Source organism: Alexandromys fortis, unplaced genomic scaffold, assembly GCF_014885135.2.
Source record: "Alexandromys fortis isolate MF-2015 unplaced genomic scaffold, M_Fortis_MF-2015_v1.1 scaffold_28, whole genome shotgun sequence".
Lineage (NCBI taxonomy): Eukaryota > Metazoa > Chordata > Mammalia > Rodentia > Cricetidae > Alexandromys > Alexandromys fortis.
In genome coordinates this window covers 11,925,591-11,942,821 of record NW_026067901.1, presented here as the reverse complement: position 1 = coordinate 11,942,821, position 17,231 = coordinate 11,925,591, and the positions used below count along the sequence as shown (strand labels likewise).

At 50.0% G+C, this 17,231-nt stretch overlaps 1 protein-coding gene across 1 annotated transcript in view; it reads right to left on the bottom strand.

Annotated features, from left to right (window-relative positions):
• Window positions 1-17,231, bottom strand: part of Cerk (ceramide kinase) — a gene marked incomplete at its 5' end in the record, with an annotated part of 42,373 nt that overhangs the window by 4,489 nt on the left and 20,653 nt on the right. The window contains 8 exons of the mRNA XM_050127748.1: window positions 27-232; window positions 1,539-1,615; window positions 2,305-2,410; window positions 5,503-5,655; window positions 6,935-7,009; window positions 9,110-9,255; window positions 10,395-10,458; window positions 12,175-12,300. Coding sequence (XP_049983705.1) covers window positions 27-232; window positions 1,539-1,615; window positions 2,305-2,410; window positions 5,503-5,655; window positions 6,935-7,009; window positions 9,110-9,255; window positions 10,395-10,458; window positions 12,175-12,300 — 953 coding nt within the window. The remainder of the gene's footprint in view (window positions 1-26; window positions 233-1,538; window positions 1,616-2,304; window positions 2,411-5,502; window positions 5,656-6,934; window positions 7,010-9,109; window positions 9,256-10,394; window positions 10,459-12,174; window positions 12,301-17,231) is intronic.

Below are 17,231 nucleotides of genomic sequence, written 5' to 3'. Positions count from 1 at the left end.
GACCTTGCGGCAAGAGTGCACCTCACCTGATCGTCCTCGTTGGTGTGCCGGACAAGGAATCTCAGGAAGTTGAACCTGGAGCACTTCCGGATGAGGATGAGGTCAGAAGATCCATCTCCCAGATGGGCAGCTGGGGACAGGCCCCCAGGGCTCCGGGGACACGCACAGGACATGTTGGTGGCGTTGATAGCCAGGAACTTCCCACCTATCACTTGCCACTCTTCCACTTCCTCTGTGGTGGACAACGGATGGGCACCACGGTTAATGTGGTACAGAGGCAGAGGCGCAGCGGCAAGGGCTTGGACCGCTCTCCCTCTTGCTCTGGCTCTTGGCTTTCATTCTGGCCTGACTACATACCATGGAACTACCCACTCACCCCAGGACCCAAGCAGGTCTTGTGGGAGCAGGTCATTTCCCTACTCCTTGTAAGAGCGCTTTTGGACAGCAGTTTAACAAGGGTGAGTAGGCTGTTGTGGAATATTATTTTAACTGGGCAAAGATGTGTTATACTTATTTACGCTGCATTTGTTTGGTGATGTAAGGAAGGATGTGGGTTTAATTATGTCAAGATGTGTTGCGTTTGTTTCCCTTTGCTTGTCTAAGGCACCTGATTGTTTTTTTTTTTTTTTTTTTTTTTTTTTTTTTAAAAAAAGCTGAATAGTCAGTAGGTAGGCAGGAGAGAGATAGGCAGGGCTGGCAGGCAGAGAGAAGAAACAGAAGTCTGTGTGAGAGGAGGAGGAGGGGGAAAAGAAGAGAACAAGGGGGGAAAAAGAGGGGCACAGCAGGGCCAGGAACCAGGCAGCAGCCAGCCAGACCCGAGAAGCAGTGAAAGTAAGATAGACAGAGGAAGAAAGGTAAAGAGCCCCGAGGCAAAAGGTAGGTAAAGAGAAGAAGGTTAACTTAAGTTAAAAGAGCTAGCCAGAAACATGCCGAAGCTAGGCTGAGCATTCATAACTAATATTAAGTCTCCGTGTCATGGTTTGGGAGCTGGTTGGTGTCCCAAAAGAAAAAGCCTGGTAGAGCAGACCTCTGCAGGGGTTAATCTGGCCTGCCAGCTCTCTCTATATGACTATATAGGCTAAGAATGGTTGCCACAGATTTAAAGAACAACAGCTCGCATGTGAATACTCCATAAAACTCCAATCTCAGAGGCCATAGACAGTGCTATGGGCAGGTCACACACCCACTTATCCACATACAGTAGCTGCTATTCTTCAGGGTAGGGGTGTAACCAAGTCCTTGTAACTAGAGCAGAAGGCCCTCATTCAGCCAAGCCCAAGCAGGGTACCTGCCAATCCATATTCCATAGCAGCTGGAACGGCAATGCCTTGGCTCTGGTCAGCCTTGTGACAGCAATCGAAGGCCTTGTCACGAATATCTAGGTGTCCTAGCATCTCCAAAGCTGCAGTGACTCGCTGCTGCCTAGAGCTAGAGCTAAAACTAACACAGTATAACCAGAAAAAGCGGGAGATAAGGCGGACAGCCAGAAGAGGCCATGCCCTGAGAGCCACACTCAAGACTACACTGGCAAAGATTACCGGCATTCTCCAGGCCATACAGGGCTTTCTTCTTTTCCTCTTCCAGCTGCTGCTTGCTCTGCCTGCACACGAAGCACCTGGAAGACAGCATGGTCACTGTGCCTCTAGTGCATGACTGTACATTTCAACAATGGAGCCCCTGGTCCCCACACACAGAAAAGCATTTAAACTCTTTGCAGATAATGAAAAGGCTTGTTTCAAAGGCCTCAAGAGCAATTCTTCAGCAGATTGCTTTTTTGAACTCTCAATATTAGACCTAAATTCACACCCATTAATCAGCAGTTTCCTTCTCCAAGGCTTGCAGACATCTCTGGGACTTATTAACTGCCTAGCTTGGGATGCATCAATGGTGACGTGAAAAATCTACCAAGCATCCTTAGAGTGAAAACGCCTTTACCTCAGGTAACAAGTGTGACGAGCCTATGCTCCGGGCAATAAGTAACTCAAGAGCTGAGCCACTGACTCAGTGCAGACTTCTCATCTAGGTGCGGGTGTGGCCGGCCTAGTCTTGAACCTGCGCCTTGAGTCTGCACCATTGCAAGGACATAGCTGCTGTGCACATCTCCAGGATGGGACTGTTGAGCTAGCTCTTCTGTAAGCATCGGTGAACTGGGAAGCCCTACGCAAACCTGTGAAACTTAGGGGCTTCGCTCTGTGTTTAGAAAGTCCTTCTGCATCCCTGTCCTACCAGGAACAGGCTCCCAAACAGCACTGCACACGCCAAGTCATTTACAGTGGGAACCCACGCGGAAATGCACCTGCTTACCCGGCCCGGCAAGGTTTCTTGTCCCGTGGAGATCCCACTGTGTGCTGCGCTGGGAGGAAGGACACTGTCCCTTCATAGTATTGATGAGAGAGAAAGGTCTTCAACCCTGGGAAGAAGAGCAATCGAGAAAGAACCACGCGTCACTGCCTGGTTACGAGGGTCCTTACATACTGCCACAACCACCACCAGAGGACAAGGGTCTGGGGAGGTGGCTCAGCCGACAAGAGCACTGGCTGTCCTTCCATAGAACCCAGGTTGGATTCCCAGAACCCACACGGTGGCTCACAACCGTATGTAATTTCAGTTCCAGGGGATCTGACGCCTCTTCTAACCTCCATAGGCACCAGACATGTATGCAATGCTCAGACACACAAACTAATAATTTCTTTAAAAAGTAAAGACAGGAAGCTGACCAGTCTGCAGGGGGAAGTCTGCATGCGACATTGCTACTGTACCAGGAGATGCAGATTCTGCCCCCCCCCCCATGGCCCAAGGAACAGCACTACAGCAAAGCTGCCGGTGAGAGGTGTGTGGCCAGAGTTTTGGCCACATATCCAGGCGGCCTTCAAGTTGCCAAAGCAGGGTATTTGGCAGCAGTGATCTTACATGAAGTCAGTGGTGTGCCCTGTGTGACCTGATGGCTCAGGGTCTCTACTACCCTTGCCAATGTAGTCAGCAATGCCCCTGCCTCCTGTGTGCTTAACCCCTGCCAGAGTTGTTATTCACAACATCAGGGGGCTCCTGGGTGACCTTAGGACCAAGGTCAGGGTGGTACTGCCTGCCTCCTAAAGGGCCTGCTGTGCCTTGCTATCCATGGTGCCAGTGGCATGGTGCGTGTCAGGATGGGCAAGGTTAGCAGGGTGGACCGTTGGGCCTCTGATAACAGAGAGTGGGCAGAAGGCACAGGAGAGTCCAGGTATTGCCCTACAAGTCTTAGGTGACCACTGCTCTGAGTCTAGCTGGGCTTGCTGTGGTCCCGCACGACCTCTTTGTCTAGTTTACGTATGTTGGGATGCAGTGCTGGCCTTGAGGCATTCACCCCAGCTAACCCCTAGTACACCAAACCCTTCCATTCCACACAGGGGACAGGCTTCACTTTGTCGTAGCCTCACCTACAAAGCCACAAGCACCTGTCCTCTGGGGAGGAGGGTCCTGGCTCCTTCCACCTTCTTCTGGGTGGCCCTCCAGGTGCTAGTCCCCTATGCCAGGTTCTAGATCCAAAAGCACGCAAGGGTAACTCTGTGGAGAATGGCTCCAGATCATGGGCTTCTGCTGCCTCTGTCTGCATGCTGGCACTACCTTCTCTTTCCACTTACTCCCGGTGGGCCCCAGGAGATGTCCGGTGTCCAACACCCTAGAGGAGTGGACCCACGGTGAGTAGTCTGGTAGTTGTGTGTGGTGTGCAACACTGAGCTCTAATAGGACACTGGGGACAGTTGTCTCGTCATAAGCAGAAGCCTCTTTCTGAACCCTAGCTTCCCACCTCAGCTGCAGTCGGCCAGTCCTGGCACGTCTGAGAGTCTAGGAGGGAATTCTCCATTTCATGCCTTGCTCTCCTCCGTATAGCTCCCAGCTGCCCAGTCCAGTGGATATTTTCCACCTCACAGCAGCCAAACACCAACATCAACAGGCGTGTGCTAACACCCTCAAGCGGCTCCGAAAGGACTGTAATGTGGTGGGGACACAGACCAGAGCTGCTCCGCCCGAGAGGAAGGATGGGGCTCCTCAGATGTGTTCCGAGAGGACCAAGAGTGAAGGCACTGGCCTGAGGCTCTGGACCATCAGGAGCTCCCCATTCCAGCAGAGGGGGCAGGCGCAGTACCTCAATGTGGACATAGTCACTGTTTGCTGGGGACCCAGAGCCCTTTTCTTCTGGAAGGGCTGGCTATATGTTGTGCCTCTGCCACCCCACATGTCCTCTCATGTGAAGAGGGGTGGGTTCTGGTGCTCGGAGTCGTGAAACTTTACACAGTTTTGCCAATGGCAAACTGTACAGAACAGGGCCCAGGCTCGGAGGATGCACTAAACACAGGAAAGGGATTCACCGAGCCCACCAGAAAGCCACGCCCTGCATTTCACATTTTGTCCCTTAAGTTCCTCTCCTTGGCACTTTAAACCTGATAGGGGAGGGAAGAGGACCCACCCACTACTTGAAACCAGCAGGTGGTAACTTTTGGTGTAGCCTGAAGCTGACCTGCATTTCTTGTTCATCGTAGCTTGGTGATCAGAGGGGACATGGCTATTACTGAGGGCTCCAGCTGCATTCCCAGGGCACTGTTTCAGGTCCGCCCCATACCAGCTGTACTTCGGGAAGGCCCTGATCTGGGCTCTAGCAAGCCTCCCAGGGACACTGATGTCTACCTCCTCTGAGACCCACTGACCTGCAGGAAGAGTGTCACCAGACCTCGGCAAGTCATTTAAGCATGCTGCCTACTGTCTCAATTGTGAAATGGGGACAGAGTCTCTGCTGCACAATAGGAGGGCAAGGGAGGACGAAGAAGACCTGTCTAGTCCCCCCCTCCCTGCTGGAGTTCCACTGAAGCAGATGCAGACCTGAGACCTCTCCATCCTGGTCAGGTACACATTCTCACAGGTGTTGCTGAATGGCTGGCTGATGGCCGCTACTATAGAAAGAAGCTCGGGAAGATGGTGCATTGGGGGAAGGGAAGAAAGGGAACGTGCGTCTGGAGGGCAGATGCCCAAGGCTGCTGCACTGCTTCACAGTGAAGCTTCCTCCCACTTCACCTGCTACGCTCAGGGTGACTGTAAAAATAATTTTTTCCAGCCAGGAGGTGGTGGCACATGCCTTTAATACCAGCACTCGGGAGGCAGAGGCAGGCAGATCTCTGTGAGTTCAAGGCCAGCCTGGTCTACAAGAGCTAGTTCCAGGACAGGCTCTAAAACTACAGTGAAACCCTATTTCAAAAAGCAAAACAAAACAAAACAAAAAACTCTTTTCCCGTGAAAACATCTACCTTGACCTCTTGGGTTAATACCACTTCCATGACAGATGATAAAGCCATACTCCAGATCCACAGGCCTCCCTCAGTCTAGTTCTGACACATGCTGGGACTCTGAGGGGGACAGGATCTGGGGCACAATAGCCAGGGTCATGTCCCCATCTGGGAAGCAAGGCTCCCCCGAGTCTGTCCCTGGGGGTGCTGTATGAATTAGCTCCATGTCCGTGGACACGCATACCTGAGAAGTCGTATCTGACGAGGCCCATCCACCGCTTCTTTTCACTGTCCTTGATCAGGTCCCCGTAGAAGCCGTAGCCCAGCAGAGACACCGAGTACCGCAGCAGTGTGCTGTTGTGATGCACGGAGGACACATCTATGGCCAGCGAGTCCCCTGTGGGAGAGGAGAGCTGTAAAGGAACCCTGTCCCCATTTGACCTCCTCTACCCTGCCTCTGCACATACAGGAGGTGCCTGCCTGTTGCAAACACAAGAAACAGAACTCGTTCAGTGTAGCAACCTGGGTGACGACACTCAGCTACGACAATGGTTATCTGTGACATCTGTCACACCACTGCACGCAGCAGGGTAGATCTGGCTGATCTGGCTGGTTAGGTGGGTGTCCCCTGCCTCCTACATTGCTTCATCAGGTCCCTCCCAGAGCTGCAGAGAGGATGACCTTCCTGGAGAGAGGAAGACCACTCTTGGGCCAGGGTATGTGCCGAGTTCTCCAGTGACAAAATTTGGCCCCTGTTTCCAAGCAAAGGTCTGAGAACTGTTCTGAAGGGCGGGCAGGATGCGTCCAGGAGGGATGTCCATGACACCGACAGAGGAAAGTAGGCTTGAGGTTGAAAACAGGTATGCAGCGCTTCAAACACAAAGTCTGCCAAGTGTGGTGGTGCACGCGCCTGCAATCCCAGCACCCAGGAGACTGAGGCTTGAGACTGAGGGGATTGCAAATTTGAGGCCAATCTAGACAATATAGAAAAGGCTTGTCTCGAGAAAAAAAAATAAAAAGAAGTTACACTTGGGAAGCAGAGGCAGGCAGATCCCTGAGAGTTTGAGGCCAGTCTGGTCAGCGTAGTAAGGACCAGCCAGCTGGTGGTACATGATGAGACCCTGTCTCAAAGAACAGCCAAACCAACAATAAGATCCCAAGTGGTTATTTTAAAATACAGCATTCCGTGACTGCAAGTAAGACAAGACCCTGTAAAGAGTGATGGGGTGGGCCACCAGCCATTTCTCAGAAACCCCAGAGCTCCTCCTCCTCCTGTGGGGTTTCTCACTTGGGACTGGAGCAGGGGCTGGGTGTGTCTGTCACTCACCCTGGAGCCTTGCAGGTGTTTCACAATGGGGATTAGCCCTGGTAGCCAGTTAAGAGAGGAGAGCATGGGAGAATCTGAGGCAGCAGGGCCACAATGACTTTAGCAGGGGCCTGGGGTCTGTGCATGGGACACCCACATGTATAAGACAGGACTTGGGGCTGCAGAGTCATCTCAGTGGTTAAGAGCACTTGCTGTTGAGAAAGACCTCGGTTCAATTCCCAGCACCTACATGGAGGCTCACCATCTCCTCAGGCAGCCTCACACATATGGTACACAGATGTACACACAGGCAAAACACTCATACACATAAAATCAAATACAAAAACCTAAGAAAGAAGCCTGGACTCACCAACAATGATGTGCAGAGCCGACGTCTCTGCATCGTTTGTGCCCACTGTTGAGTAACACACACAATCTGTGGACCCTGCAAAGAGGACAGGAAAGCCCTTAGTGCTAATGGAACTGTCCAAAAACTGTAGCTGACTTCCAGCCAGCTGATTCTGTCCTTCTCTGGACCTGGAACAGCTAGAGAGTAAAAAGAATCCACTCAAAAAATGAAGTTTGAAAATACTAAAAACTGTAAAGTGGCCTGCAGCATACCTAGACACAGAGACCGCCCCGAACCCTATTGCAGCTTCTAAGAGATGTCTGCAATACAGGCAGCCACTGGAAGGTATGTGGCCCCTCCCACCTCTGTGTAGCTGCCCACAGTGCCTCACAGCCTCCCCTAGCCCTTAAGAACAAAGGGAGTCCTACACAGAGCACCGTCAAGGGGAAGTACAGGGCAGACCAAGTGAACTGTGAAGGTCTTAGTTCTTATTGTCAACTTGGCAACCTACACAACCTGGGAAAAGGGACTGCCTGGATCAGATTGACCTGCGGCCATGTCTGGGAGGACTCGGTCCACTGTGGATGGTGTCATCCTAGACAGATGGACCTGGGCTGTGTAAGAACGCTAGCTGTGCATGAGCCAATGGGCAAGCTAGTTAGCAGCACTCGTGGTTTCTGCTTCCGTTCCTGCTTGAGTGAGCACCTGCTCTGACTTTCTGAAGTGATGGACTGGGACCTGGAAGAGCAAGATGAACAAGCCCTTTCCTCCCATAGCTACTTTTGGTGATGGTGTTTTACCACAGTACCAGAGAATTAACTAGAACCAGAGCCTGAGATGACCCCAGCTTTGCTGGAGCACCGTCCCTCTCTTCTGCTGGGAGCACAGGTGAGGGAGTCGCACCCCCAGGCCTCTGGCACTACCTTCCTTGCTCAGCCTAACCAGCACCTCACCTTGCCCTGGGTAACCATGACTGTACTGACTGATCAGTTCCCTCCTACCTCTCCTTGCCTTCAAGGTCGGGAGACAAAGGTGTCCAGCAGCTCTTGTCCACCACGACCACCCCCATCCCTGTTGCATTGCCCTGCAGTCCCCACTGTGACATCAAGCGAGAATCTGCTGCCTGCCTGCTGCTCAGCACGGGAGCTGTCACCTGACTGCAACAGCTGGGCAGAAGTCAGAGCTGAGTTAGCACCATGGGAGTATTCGACCAAAGAAATTCATTTTGTGCTTTCACGAAGTGAAAGAAACATCAGGCTTTTGAAGCAGCTGGATCCTGTGGAGGTGACACGAAGCCACTGATTCAGATTTCATCCCTAGGACAGGCGGGTCACACGTCCGCTTGCTGTTCCTCTGTGAAGAGGCTGGATGTGGCTACAAAGGCTTTCATTCACCACCCTACTGACATGGCCAGGCACGACCTTGGCATTAAGGGTCAGGCTGAAAAAAAAAAGATGTCTGCTCACAGTAACACTTGGATCCCCTACACACTGGATGGTGGCAGTTCTCTGACGGCTTAGTCTACAGGTCAGCAGCCAACTGGAGCTCACAGTCCTGGTGGCACAGGAAAGATCCAGTTTTTGACACAGCCCCTGCTAAGCAGAGGTCAGTCCCCTGAGCTTCTTTGAATAACATCACATGTTACTCATGTGGCAACTTCCATAGAATCAGGAGCTTCGCTGTGGTCCCATAGGTCACTCTAATGGCCACGGGATGACTTTTAAGGAACCTGCTAACAGTAAGGGCTCTCATCTTTGACTAGGAAACTAACTGGCCTTCCTCAGGGTCTCTCGGCCAGCTTGCCTTCATCTAAGAGGACTGGGTCTTTGGCGAGCGTGCTCATCAAGCCTGCCGATGAAGCTCCTCCCTCAGGCACAGCAAATGTCCCTCCAAAGCTTTTCCCCAAAGTGCCCTCAGACACACTGAGGAATGTGCTTTCCCAATCTCCCCAGCTCTCAGTGCAGTCAAGGTAATCTTGAATTCCTGACCCCTCTTCTCTGCCTCTTGATTGTGGAATCACAATGTAAATGAAGGATGAACCAGGAATGATATCTCCCTACTTGAAGCTTAATCCTAGGGAAGCTTTACTAATGAAGGGGGTTGGGGAATGGCCTTATGAGCGGAGATGCCTGTGGCTGTGCATGGAGATGTCCTCCTAACGACAACAGTGATGAGAAAGTCATACGTGTGCCATACCTGCAGGGATGATGCCAATCCTGAGGGTGCTGGGCACCAGCACGGCTCTGGGGTGATTGGGGTCAATGCCAGCACTTTGTTGCGTCCTCCCAATCACCCCGTGCAGCACCTCGCTGAACATGCCATCCCCGCCAACACACACGATGCTGCAGGAGGAACACAGGTCGGTCAAGCCCACTAGTCCTCTGCTTGGAGCAGCTGGGAGCCTCAAGCACTGGGGACAGCATGCAAGATGGCCTGTCAGACACCTGGAAACTGGGCACCTGAACCATTCCCTGTTCGATGAGGTCCTGCCAGCCTGTTTATTCTGCTTTTCCAAACAACGGGCTTCTTCACAGACCCTAGCTTCCCTGCTAGAGATGTAACATTTTGGTGGTTTCTAAGCAGAGGGTATATGTATGCCCAGCCCTGGTCAACCATCATCGATAACCTATGGTTTGGGGGCTACAGAGAGGGCTCAGTGATCAAGAGCATGTACTGTTCTTCCAGAGGACGTGGGTTCAATTCCCAGCACCCACACGGCAGCTCATAACTATCTATAACTCCAATTCCAGGGAATCTAATCCCCTGTTCTGCCCTCCATGGACCAGGCGCAAACATGGTACATACATTTACATATATGTAAGCAAACCACTATATACATAAAATAAAAAATTAAAAAATTAAATGAAACTATAGCTTGACCTGGGATAGCTTAGTGGCAAAGCACTTGCCAAACACACAAACACCCTGGTTTAGTGCCCAGCACTGCAAAAGTAGAGATTAAAAGTTAAAAAGCAGAATATTGAGATTCAAGCTTGCTGGGCATGAATACGACCCCAGTGGAGGGGCATTTCTACCACATGCCCCCTAGACAGGGGATGGCATGCAGTGTCCTCTTCTCTCGATCCAGTTTTGGGTGGCCTTGCTGTGCCCAGCAGTGGGCCTCAGATGCGAGGGGAACAGCTCCTGTTGTCAACCCCCAGCTCTGGGCCCATCTTGGGAACTCAGAAAACGGGAGCAGAGGGGACTGAGTGAGAGCCAGGTGAGGTAGGTGGGGTCAGGGAAGCTAAGGGGGGAAGAGGGTGTGGGCAGGACAGGTCTTTGCAGTGTGCTGTCCGATGCGGAGGGTGGCTACAGAGCGGCACAGAGAAGTGTGGGCATGCGTGTGGAAGGCACGTGTCCTGTGACGTGGAGGGGAGGACAAGGCTACGCTCACAGTTCAAGACCACCCAAGAGCTCCCACAGGGTAGGTCAGGGATAGCGTTCGCTGTCCGTGACCAAGAGGAAAGCAGGTGTAACTCACCCGTCATAGCCGTCTGTGTTGATCTCATATAAGGTCTCCTTGGCTTGATTGGCATGCTCGGTAACTGTGGGGGAATATTACACGGGACCGTTCATCTTCACATCCTGGAACCCGGGTTTAAGCTAATTGCCAACTGATGCTCTTTTATGAGAGGAAGTCCCTCCTCAGACTCACCTCACCCCCCTTACAAAAGAGTAGGGAGTGCGGCAGCCTCCGTGGGAACCAGCCATCTTAGGGTCCATTCTGCCTGCCGCCCTTTGCACTTGTCAACACGGACTTATTTTTAACTTATGTGCATGCGTGTCTGCCTACATGTATGTATGAGGACCATGTGTAAGTGGTGCCGACAGAAGAGGTCAGTGAATCCCTCCAGAAAGTGATACAGGTGGTTGTGAGCTGCTGTGTGGGTGCTGGGAATTGAACCCTGGTCCTCTGCAAGAGCAGCAAGTCCTCTAACCACTGAGTCATCCCAACAAATGATTTCTTTGACAGCCATAGAATATGTGCAGCTTCTGTTACACTTATTCCTTAATATACAAGTTACTTTAAACTTCTTAGAATACACCAGAATGTAAGAAGAAGATAAGGCAGGGGCGGCTGGAGAGATGGCTCAGAGGTTAAGAGCACTGGCTGCTCTTCCAGAGGTTCTGAGTTCAATTCCCAGCAACAACAGGGTGGCTCACAACCATTCTTAATCTATAAGAAGGTGCCCTCTCCTGACCTGTAGGTAGAACACTGTATACGTAATAAATATATCTTAAAAAAGAAGGTAAGACTAGCTCATATTCCTTGCACTTAGTGTGATAAAGCAAAATTGTTAGTGAAATTTACTGCTCTCAATCTTTTTTTGTTTTGTTTTTGTTTTTCAAGACTGGGTTTCTCTGTGTGACAGCTCTGGCTCTGTAGACCAGGCTGCCTTGAATTCACAGAGATCCACCTGCCTCTGCCTCCCGAGTGCTGGAATTAAAGGCATGCGTCACCCAGCTATCACAATTTTTCATGGTTCAGAATCCTCTGAAAAGGCTCCTTTAAGCTGCTGTCTACTGTTCCTCTGGATTTACCAGGATTCCACGTTCACATCTCCTGTTGGGGGCATCTGAATTGTCTCTAGCATCCTGCTACCGTGAAGCATGCTGGGACACCCGAGGGCCTCAGTCTTGGTGTGTATCTGACTGTGCTCAGACTTGGGAAACATGGGATATTGGGATAACTTTTTCATTTTTTAGACTTTTGAATTGTATTGCTAATTAGTTTTTTCTGGATGCAGAGTCTTATTGTGAGACCAGGCAGGCCTCCAACACCCAGTCCTCCTGCTTCAGCCTCCCGAGTGCTGGGCTCACAGCCAGGGCCAGCTGCACTAAGTGTCTTGCTAACAGGGTTATATCAAGCCCCTGAAGGCCAGCAGGAGCAGTGGCCCATGTCTGCCTCCCGCTCTGAAGCCAGCACCGCACTGATGACAGACTGCTAGGACATGGTCTTAAGTCAGGTTGTGTAAAGTGACCCATGCTGTGACATTCTGGGACAGTCATTGCTCCTATCTTTTCCTGTAAGGACTTCCTACCCTCGAACTCTGTTCTTTAATCCCCTTGCTGTTCCTGTGAGCACTTGACCGGCTGAGTACATTAAGGGCATTATTTCTTTTGCATTCTTCCAACTAAGAGTATAAAAACTGCAACTGAATTTGAAATGATCATCTCGGCCTAAGTCCCCCCCAGTGGTGACATGTGAGTCCCTCTCAGGCTGGCCTCTGCATACTTGTCCTGGTGCCCAATACACTTACTGATGATTTCGGTGGTGATGGAAGCCAAGGTGAACAGAGGTGCCACTTTTTTTTCATAGATGCGCTTGCCCTGCCCTTTCCCTCCAAAAGGGTTGATAAATACCAGCAAGTGCTTTGGTCTTGAAGCTGCAAAACAACATCCATACCAGTCAACGGCCAATCGCAATGGGTGCAAGAAATTCAAACTCAATTTAGTGCGCTGCTGGTGAAGAGCAAATGGGTTCTGACAAAGAATTCTCGGTCATCAAAGGAGAAAGGCGACCAGCTGCTGGGATGAGGGTGGGGCCGTGCACATGTGGGGCATCAGCAAGGTCGCTGTCCTGGCCAAGTCTCATGGGTGTGAGCATAGATGTCTCTATCTGCCCATGGAAAGGACGAGGCTTTTGAAAACAAGAATGAGATGGGAATAGAGAGGGGCAGGAAGAGAGGAAGACAGACACACAGACAGATGAAACAACTGGATGGACGATGGGAAGGGAGGCTCCCACATCATCCTAGGCCTGGCTTCAGCCCTTCCCTCAGTTCCGGCCAGTTGCCTTGGTGTTGTGGAATATTGTTATTACTATGGAAGGATGTGTTCCACTTGCTTATGTTGCAGAATATTTCTTTAACCATGTGAAGGTGTGCTGCATTTGTTTATGCTGCATAAAAACATTCTGGGCCAGCCTGGGGTACATGAGATCTACTCTCAAGATAAACAAGTAGAAGCAAACAAATGAAAAGGAAGAAACTTAAAATATGCCTGCTTCAGATTTTATTATTTCCAGGTATCTCAGAAAAGCTAAGTACAGGGCCAAGGAGATGGTTCAATAAACTTTTCACTGTGTATACATGAGGCCCTGAGCTCTGAGTCTCTGCACCCACAGAAAAGCCAAGTGAAGTACCAGGCATGGTGGTACATGCCTTTGATCCAAGCACTTGGGAGGCACAGGTTCGAGGCTAGCCTGGTCTACTATCTATAGTAAGTTCCAGGTTAGCCTGGGTCTACTATCTATAGTGAGTTCCAGGACAGCCTGGTCTATTATCTACAGTGAGTTCCAGGCTAACCTGGTCTACTATCTACAGTAAGTTACAGGACAGAAAAGCCAGGGCTATGTAGAGAAACCCTGTCTCAAAACACAAAGACAAAACAAAGCAAAAAAGCCAGGTGGAGTCCCAGAGTTGGAAAGGCAGAAATAGGAGGATTGCTGGGGCCGGCTGGCCGGCCAGTCAAGTCAAATCATTGAGCTCCAGAGGAAAAACCCTGATCTGAAGTCAGCTTCTGGCCTTCACACACATGCACACACAAATAGACAAATGCCTTCCTACTAAGAATTCCCGGGCCTAAACAGTTTCTCCACTGAAGTCCTTCGAACAACTTAAGAAACCCAGTCTCCATCGTGTGTGACCCTTTCCAAGGGACAGGAAGAGAAGCATTTCTGAGTGATTCCTAAGAAGTCACTGTGACCTCTGAGGAATGTCAGACAGGGATGTTACATGAAAGGAAGCCACAAGTCTGCTTCTCCCGAAACCTAGGTGAGAACCCCTAAATGAGGCATCAGGAAGTCAGATGTAGTGACACAGAATGGGGGTGAAGATCACAGGCAAGATGGCTGCTCGAGCAAGACAAGCATTCATAACCAGACCCTTAGCATGTTTTACTAGCAGTCCTTAAACCCAACGCCTGTGACCAAACAAACGTCAAACAAGGCCAACTCAGAAAACTAGGTTTCTTAGAAAGAATTCCTCAATGTGATGAAGCTGATAGAGCCCTATGTTCCCTGTGGTATATCCATCCCCAAAGTCAGACTGAGACATCAGTGTTTGCTGCCTCAGCTTGTTTGAAAAGAAATAGGAGGTGATTGATACCAGCCTTAGAACTAATAAGCAGATATGACAAGGAGAATCGTAAACTTCTATTGATTATCTATACACAGGCAATAAAAAGAAAGGAAGGGAGGAGAAAGAAAGAGAGGAGAGGAAGGAGGGAAGGAAGGAGGGAGGGAATAAGGGAGGGAGGGAGGAAAGAAGATCAATTTGTGGGCCAGATGTGGTCCTTCATTCCTATAATCCTAACACTTAAGAGGCTGAGGCAGGAGGATAATGAATTTGAAGCCACCTTAACTACAGAGTGAGGACTCTCGCCAGAGAATACACAACTGGCCTATGAAAACATATGAACATATTTCTCAAGCATCAGAGAAATGTAGATTAATACCATAATATAAAGCAACTAATCCCTGCCACACAGGCTTCCGAGCCAGTGGAAAGGACTCAATGGTGCGTGTGTGAAGAGGGACCCTGGGTAGTGTCCACAGTCCAGTCCTCAGCACACTCTAGAGAGATGCCACAGGCACACAGTGTCATATGCAGGGATGGTCTCTCCACTGTTATCCAGGCTGGCCCAGAGGAAGTCATGAAGATGGGCCTCGGTAGGGAACGACTGCACCATCAGGGCCGTGGATGCTGAGCAGCCACAAGAATGAACAGTCACAGCCACCCAGGATAAAGGGACGTGGTTTGCATTTGCAGGGTCCTTCTCAAAGCCAGCTGATGTTTGATGCTGTTCCATTCGAACTTATGAAGCAGGAAAAAAAAACAAAAACAAACAAACAAACAAAAATGGGTCTAGTTGTTCAGGGTCACAGTGACCTCCAGGAAGAAGTGGGGCCTGGGGACTGACTGGCTGTCTTGCCAGCCCTGAGTGTTGTTACATATGCTGAGAGCGAAAACACACTCAGAACACAATCACTTCTCTGGCTTATCCCAATAAAACCAGGGATTAATGGGTGGCCATTAAGAGCTTCCGCAGTTCTTGCAGAGGACTGGAGTTCAGCTCCCAGCACCCACGTAGCTCAGTTCCAGGGGATCCAACACCTTTTTCTGGCCACCATGGGCACTGTGCACAAATGTTGTGCACACATAAATGGAGTCAAAGTGCTCATATACATAAAATAAAAAAATTAAAAATACTTTAAAGGGCTAGGGTTTGAGCGATGGTTTAGAGCACTCACTGCTCATGCCGAGAACCTGGCTGCGGTCCCCAGCACTGACAAGGTAGCTCACAACTCCAAATCTGGGGAGGTCCGACACTTTTTTCTGACCTCTTTGAGCACCAGGCATGCACATGGTGTACACGCCTACAAGCAGGCAAAACGTTCACACACACACAAAATAAAGTGAGTAAGTATGAAAAGAATTTTAACTACATTGAACACCTGGGGAGATGGTGCACTCAGTAAAGAGCTTTCAAAGCAGGCACCAGGATCAGTTCAATCGCCAGCATCCACGGTCATAGTTGGTACACACCCATGCAAACCCTGGGCTGAGGGGAGACAAGAGGACCCCTGGGGACCAGCCAGCCTAGCCTACCTATTCGATGAGTGTCAGGTCCCTGAGAGACACTGTCTCAAAATACAAATTGGAAGATGACTGAGGAATAACGCCTCAGAGGGGTTGTCCTCTGCCTCCATAACGATATGTGTCCACACAGACTGATACAGAGACAGACAGACAGACAGACAGACAGGCAGGCAGGCAGGCACATGCGTGCAAGAAACAACAGAGCTTGAAGCTAAAACTAGAGCAGCCGAGAGCAGAGACTGCTTGCTGGTTGCTGGCTGTGGGGGATTCCTGTGAGCTATAGAGGAGTAATAAATCTCCAGTATTCCAGGGGAGTCTGAGCCTGCAGGATCAAGCCTGACTAATGACTCAGTCTTGTGGAAACAAGACTTGGTGGGAGGAGGGCCAAGCAGGGAGCAAGGGTGGGGTGGGGTGGAGGTGGCGTGTGTACGGGTATGGTGAGGGGGAAGAGTCTGGAGGCCAGTGGAGAAAGTGGAAGAAACTAAGGCAGCACAAAAGGTAGTAGCCAAGGGACAGAAACTTGGGGTGATCTTAAAAAGAGCAAAAGGTGGGGAACTCCAGTACCATGGAAAAAACAGAATTCAGAAAAACAGTTCTGGGGCTAGAGAGATGATGGCTCAGAGGTTAAGAGCACTGGCTACACTTCTAGAAGTCCTGAGTTCAATTCCCAGCAACCACAGGTGGCTCACAACCATCTGTAATGAGATCTGGTGCCCTCTTCTGGACTGTAGCCATACATGCAGGCAGAAAACTATACATATGGGACACAATAAAAAGACCAAACATAAGAATAATAGGAATAATAAATAAATAAATCTTTAAAAAAAAAAGATAAACAGTTCTAATCACCCTCAGGCAATTGAGAGATGTGCTTCATGGCTAGGTCTGGGAGTTGAGCAGTTTCAAATACTTTATAACCCAATTCTCACCTCTCCTCTCCCTCACCTGCCCTTTTATTATGTACGTGTGTAAGAGGAGACAACTTAAAGGAACTGGTCATCTCTTTCTGGTTTATAGGCTCTGGAGATGGAAGTGAGGTTGTCAGGCTTGGTGGCGAGTGGCCATCCCTTCTATCTTTCTTTTGTTTTTCAGTGCTTTGAGACCGTCTCACTGTGCAGTCCGGGCCGGTCTGGAATTTGAAATCCCCCTTCCTGCCTCCCAGGTGCTGGAATTACAGGCATATGCCACCATGCTGGTCTTTTATTATTTAATTTTTTTATTCGCTTTTTATTCCTTTATTTAGTGTGAGTTTGTGCTTGTGCTCAAGGGTGAGCACACTCGAGTGCGCATGTGGAATGTGTGGAGGTCAGAGCGCAGCTTGAAGGATTTGGTTCTCTCCTTCCACCACAGAGGTCCTGGGGATTGAATTCGGGTCTGTGTGTTGGGAGTAAGTGCCTTTGCCCACTGAACCATCTCACTGGGCCTATAATATAAATTTTTTAAAATGCTTATGTACAATATTGAACTATAGAATAGGTTTTGGGTTTGTTTTTGTTTTTGTTGGTTTGGTTTTCCAAGACAGTTTTTCTATAGCTTTGGAGCCTGTCCTGGAATTAGCTCTTATAGACCAGGCTGGCCTCGAACTCAGAGAGATCCGCCCGCCTCTGCCTCCCGAGTGCTGGGATTAAAGGTGTGCACCACCACTGCCCGGCTGAATAGTTTTAACCTTTGTACATGAGGTTATAACATGACCCAGTGTTACAGGTGCAAAAAAG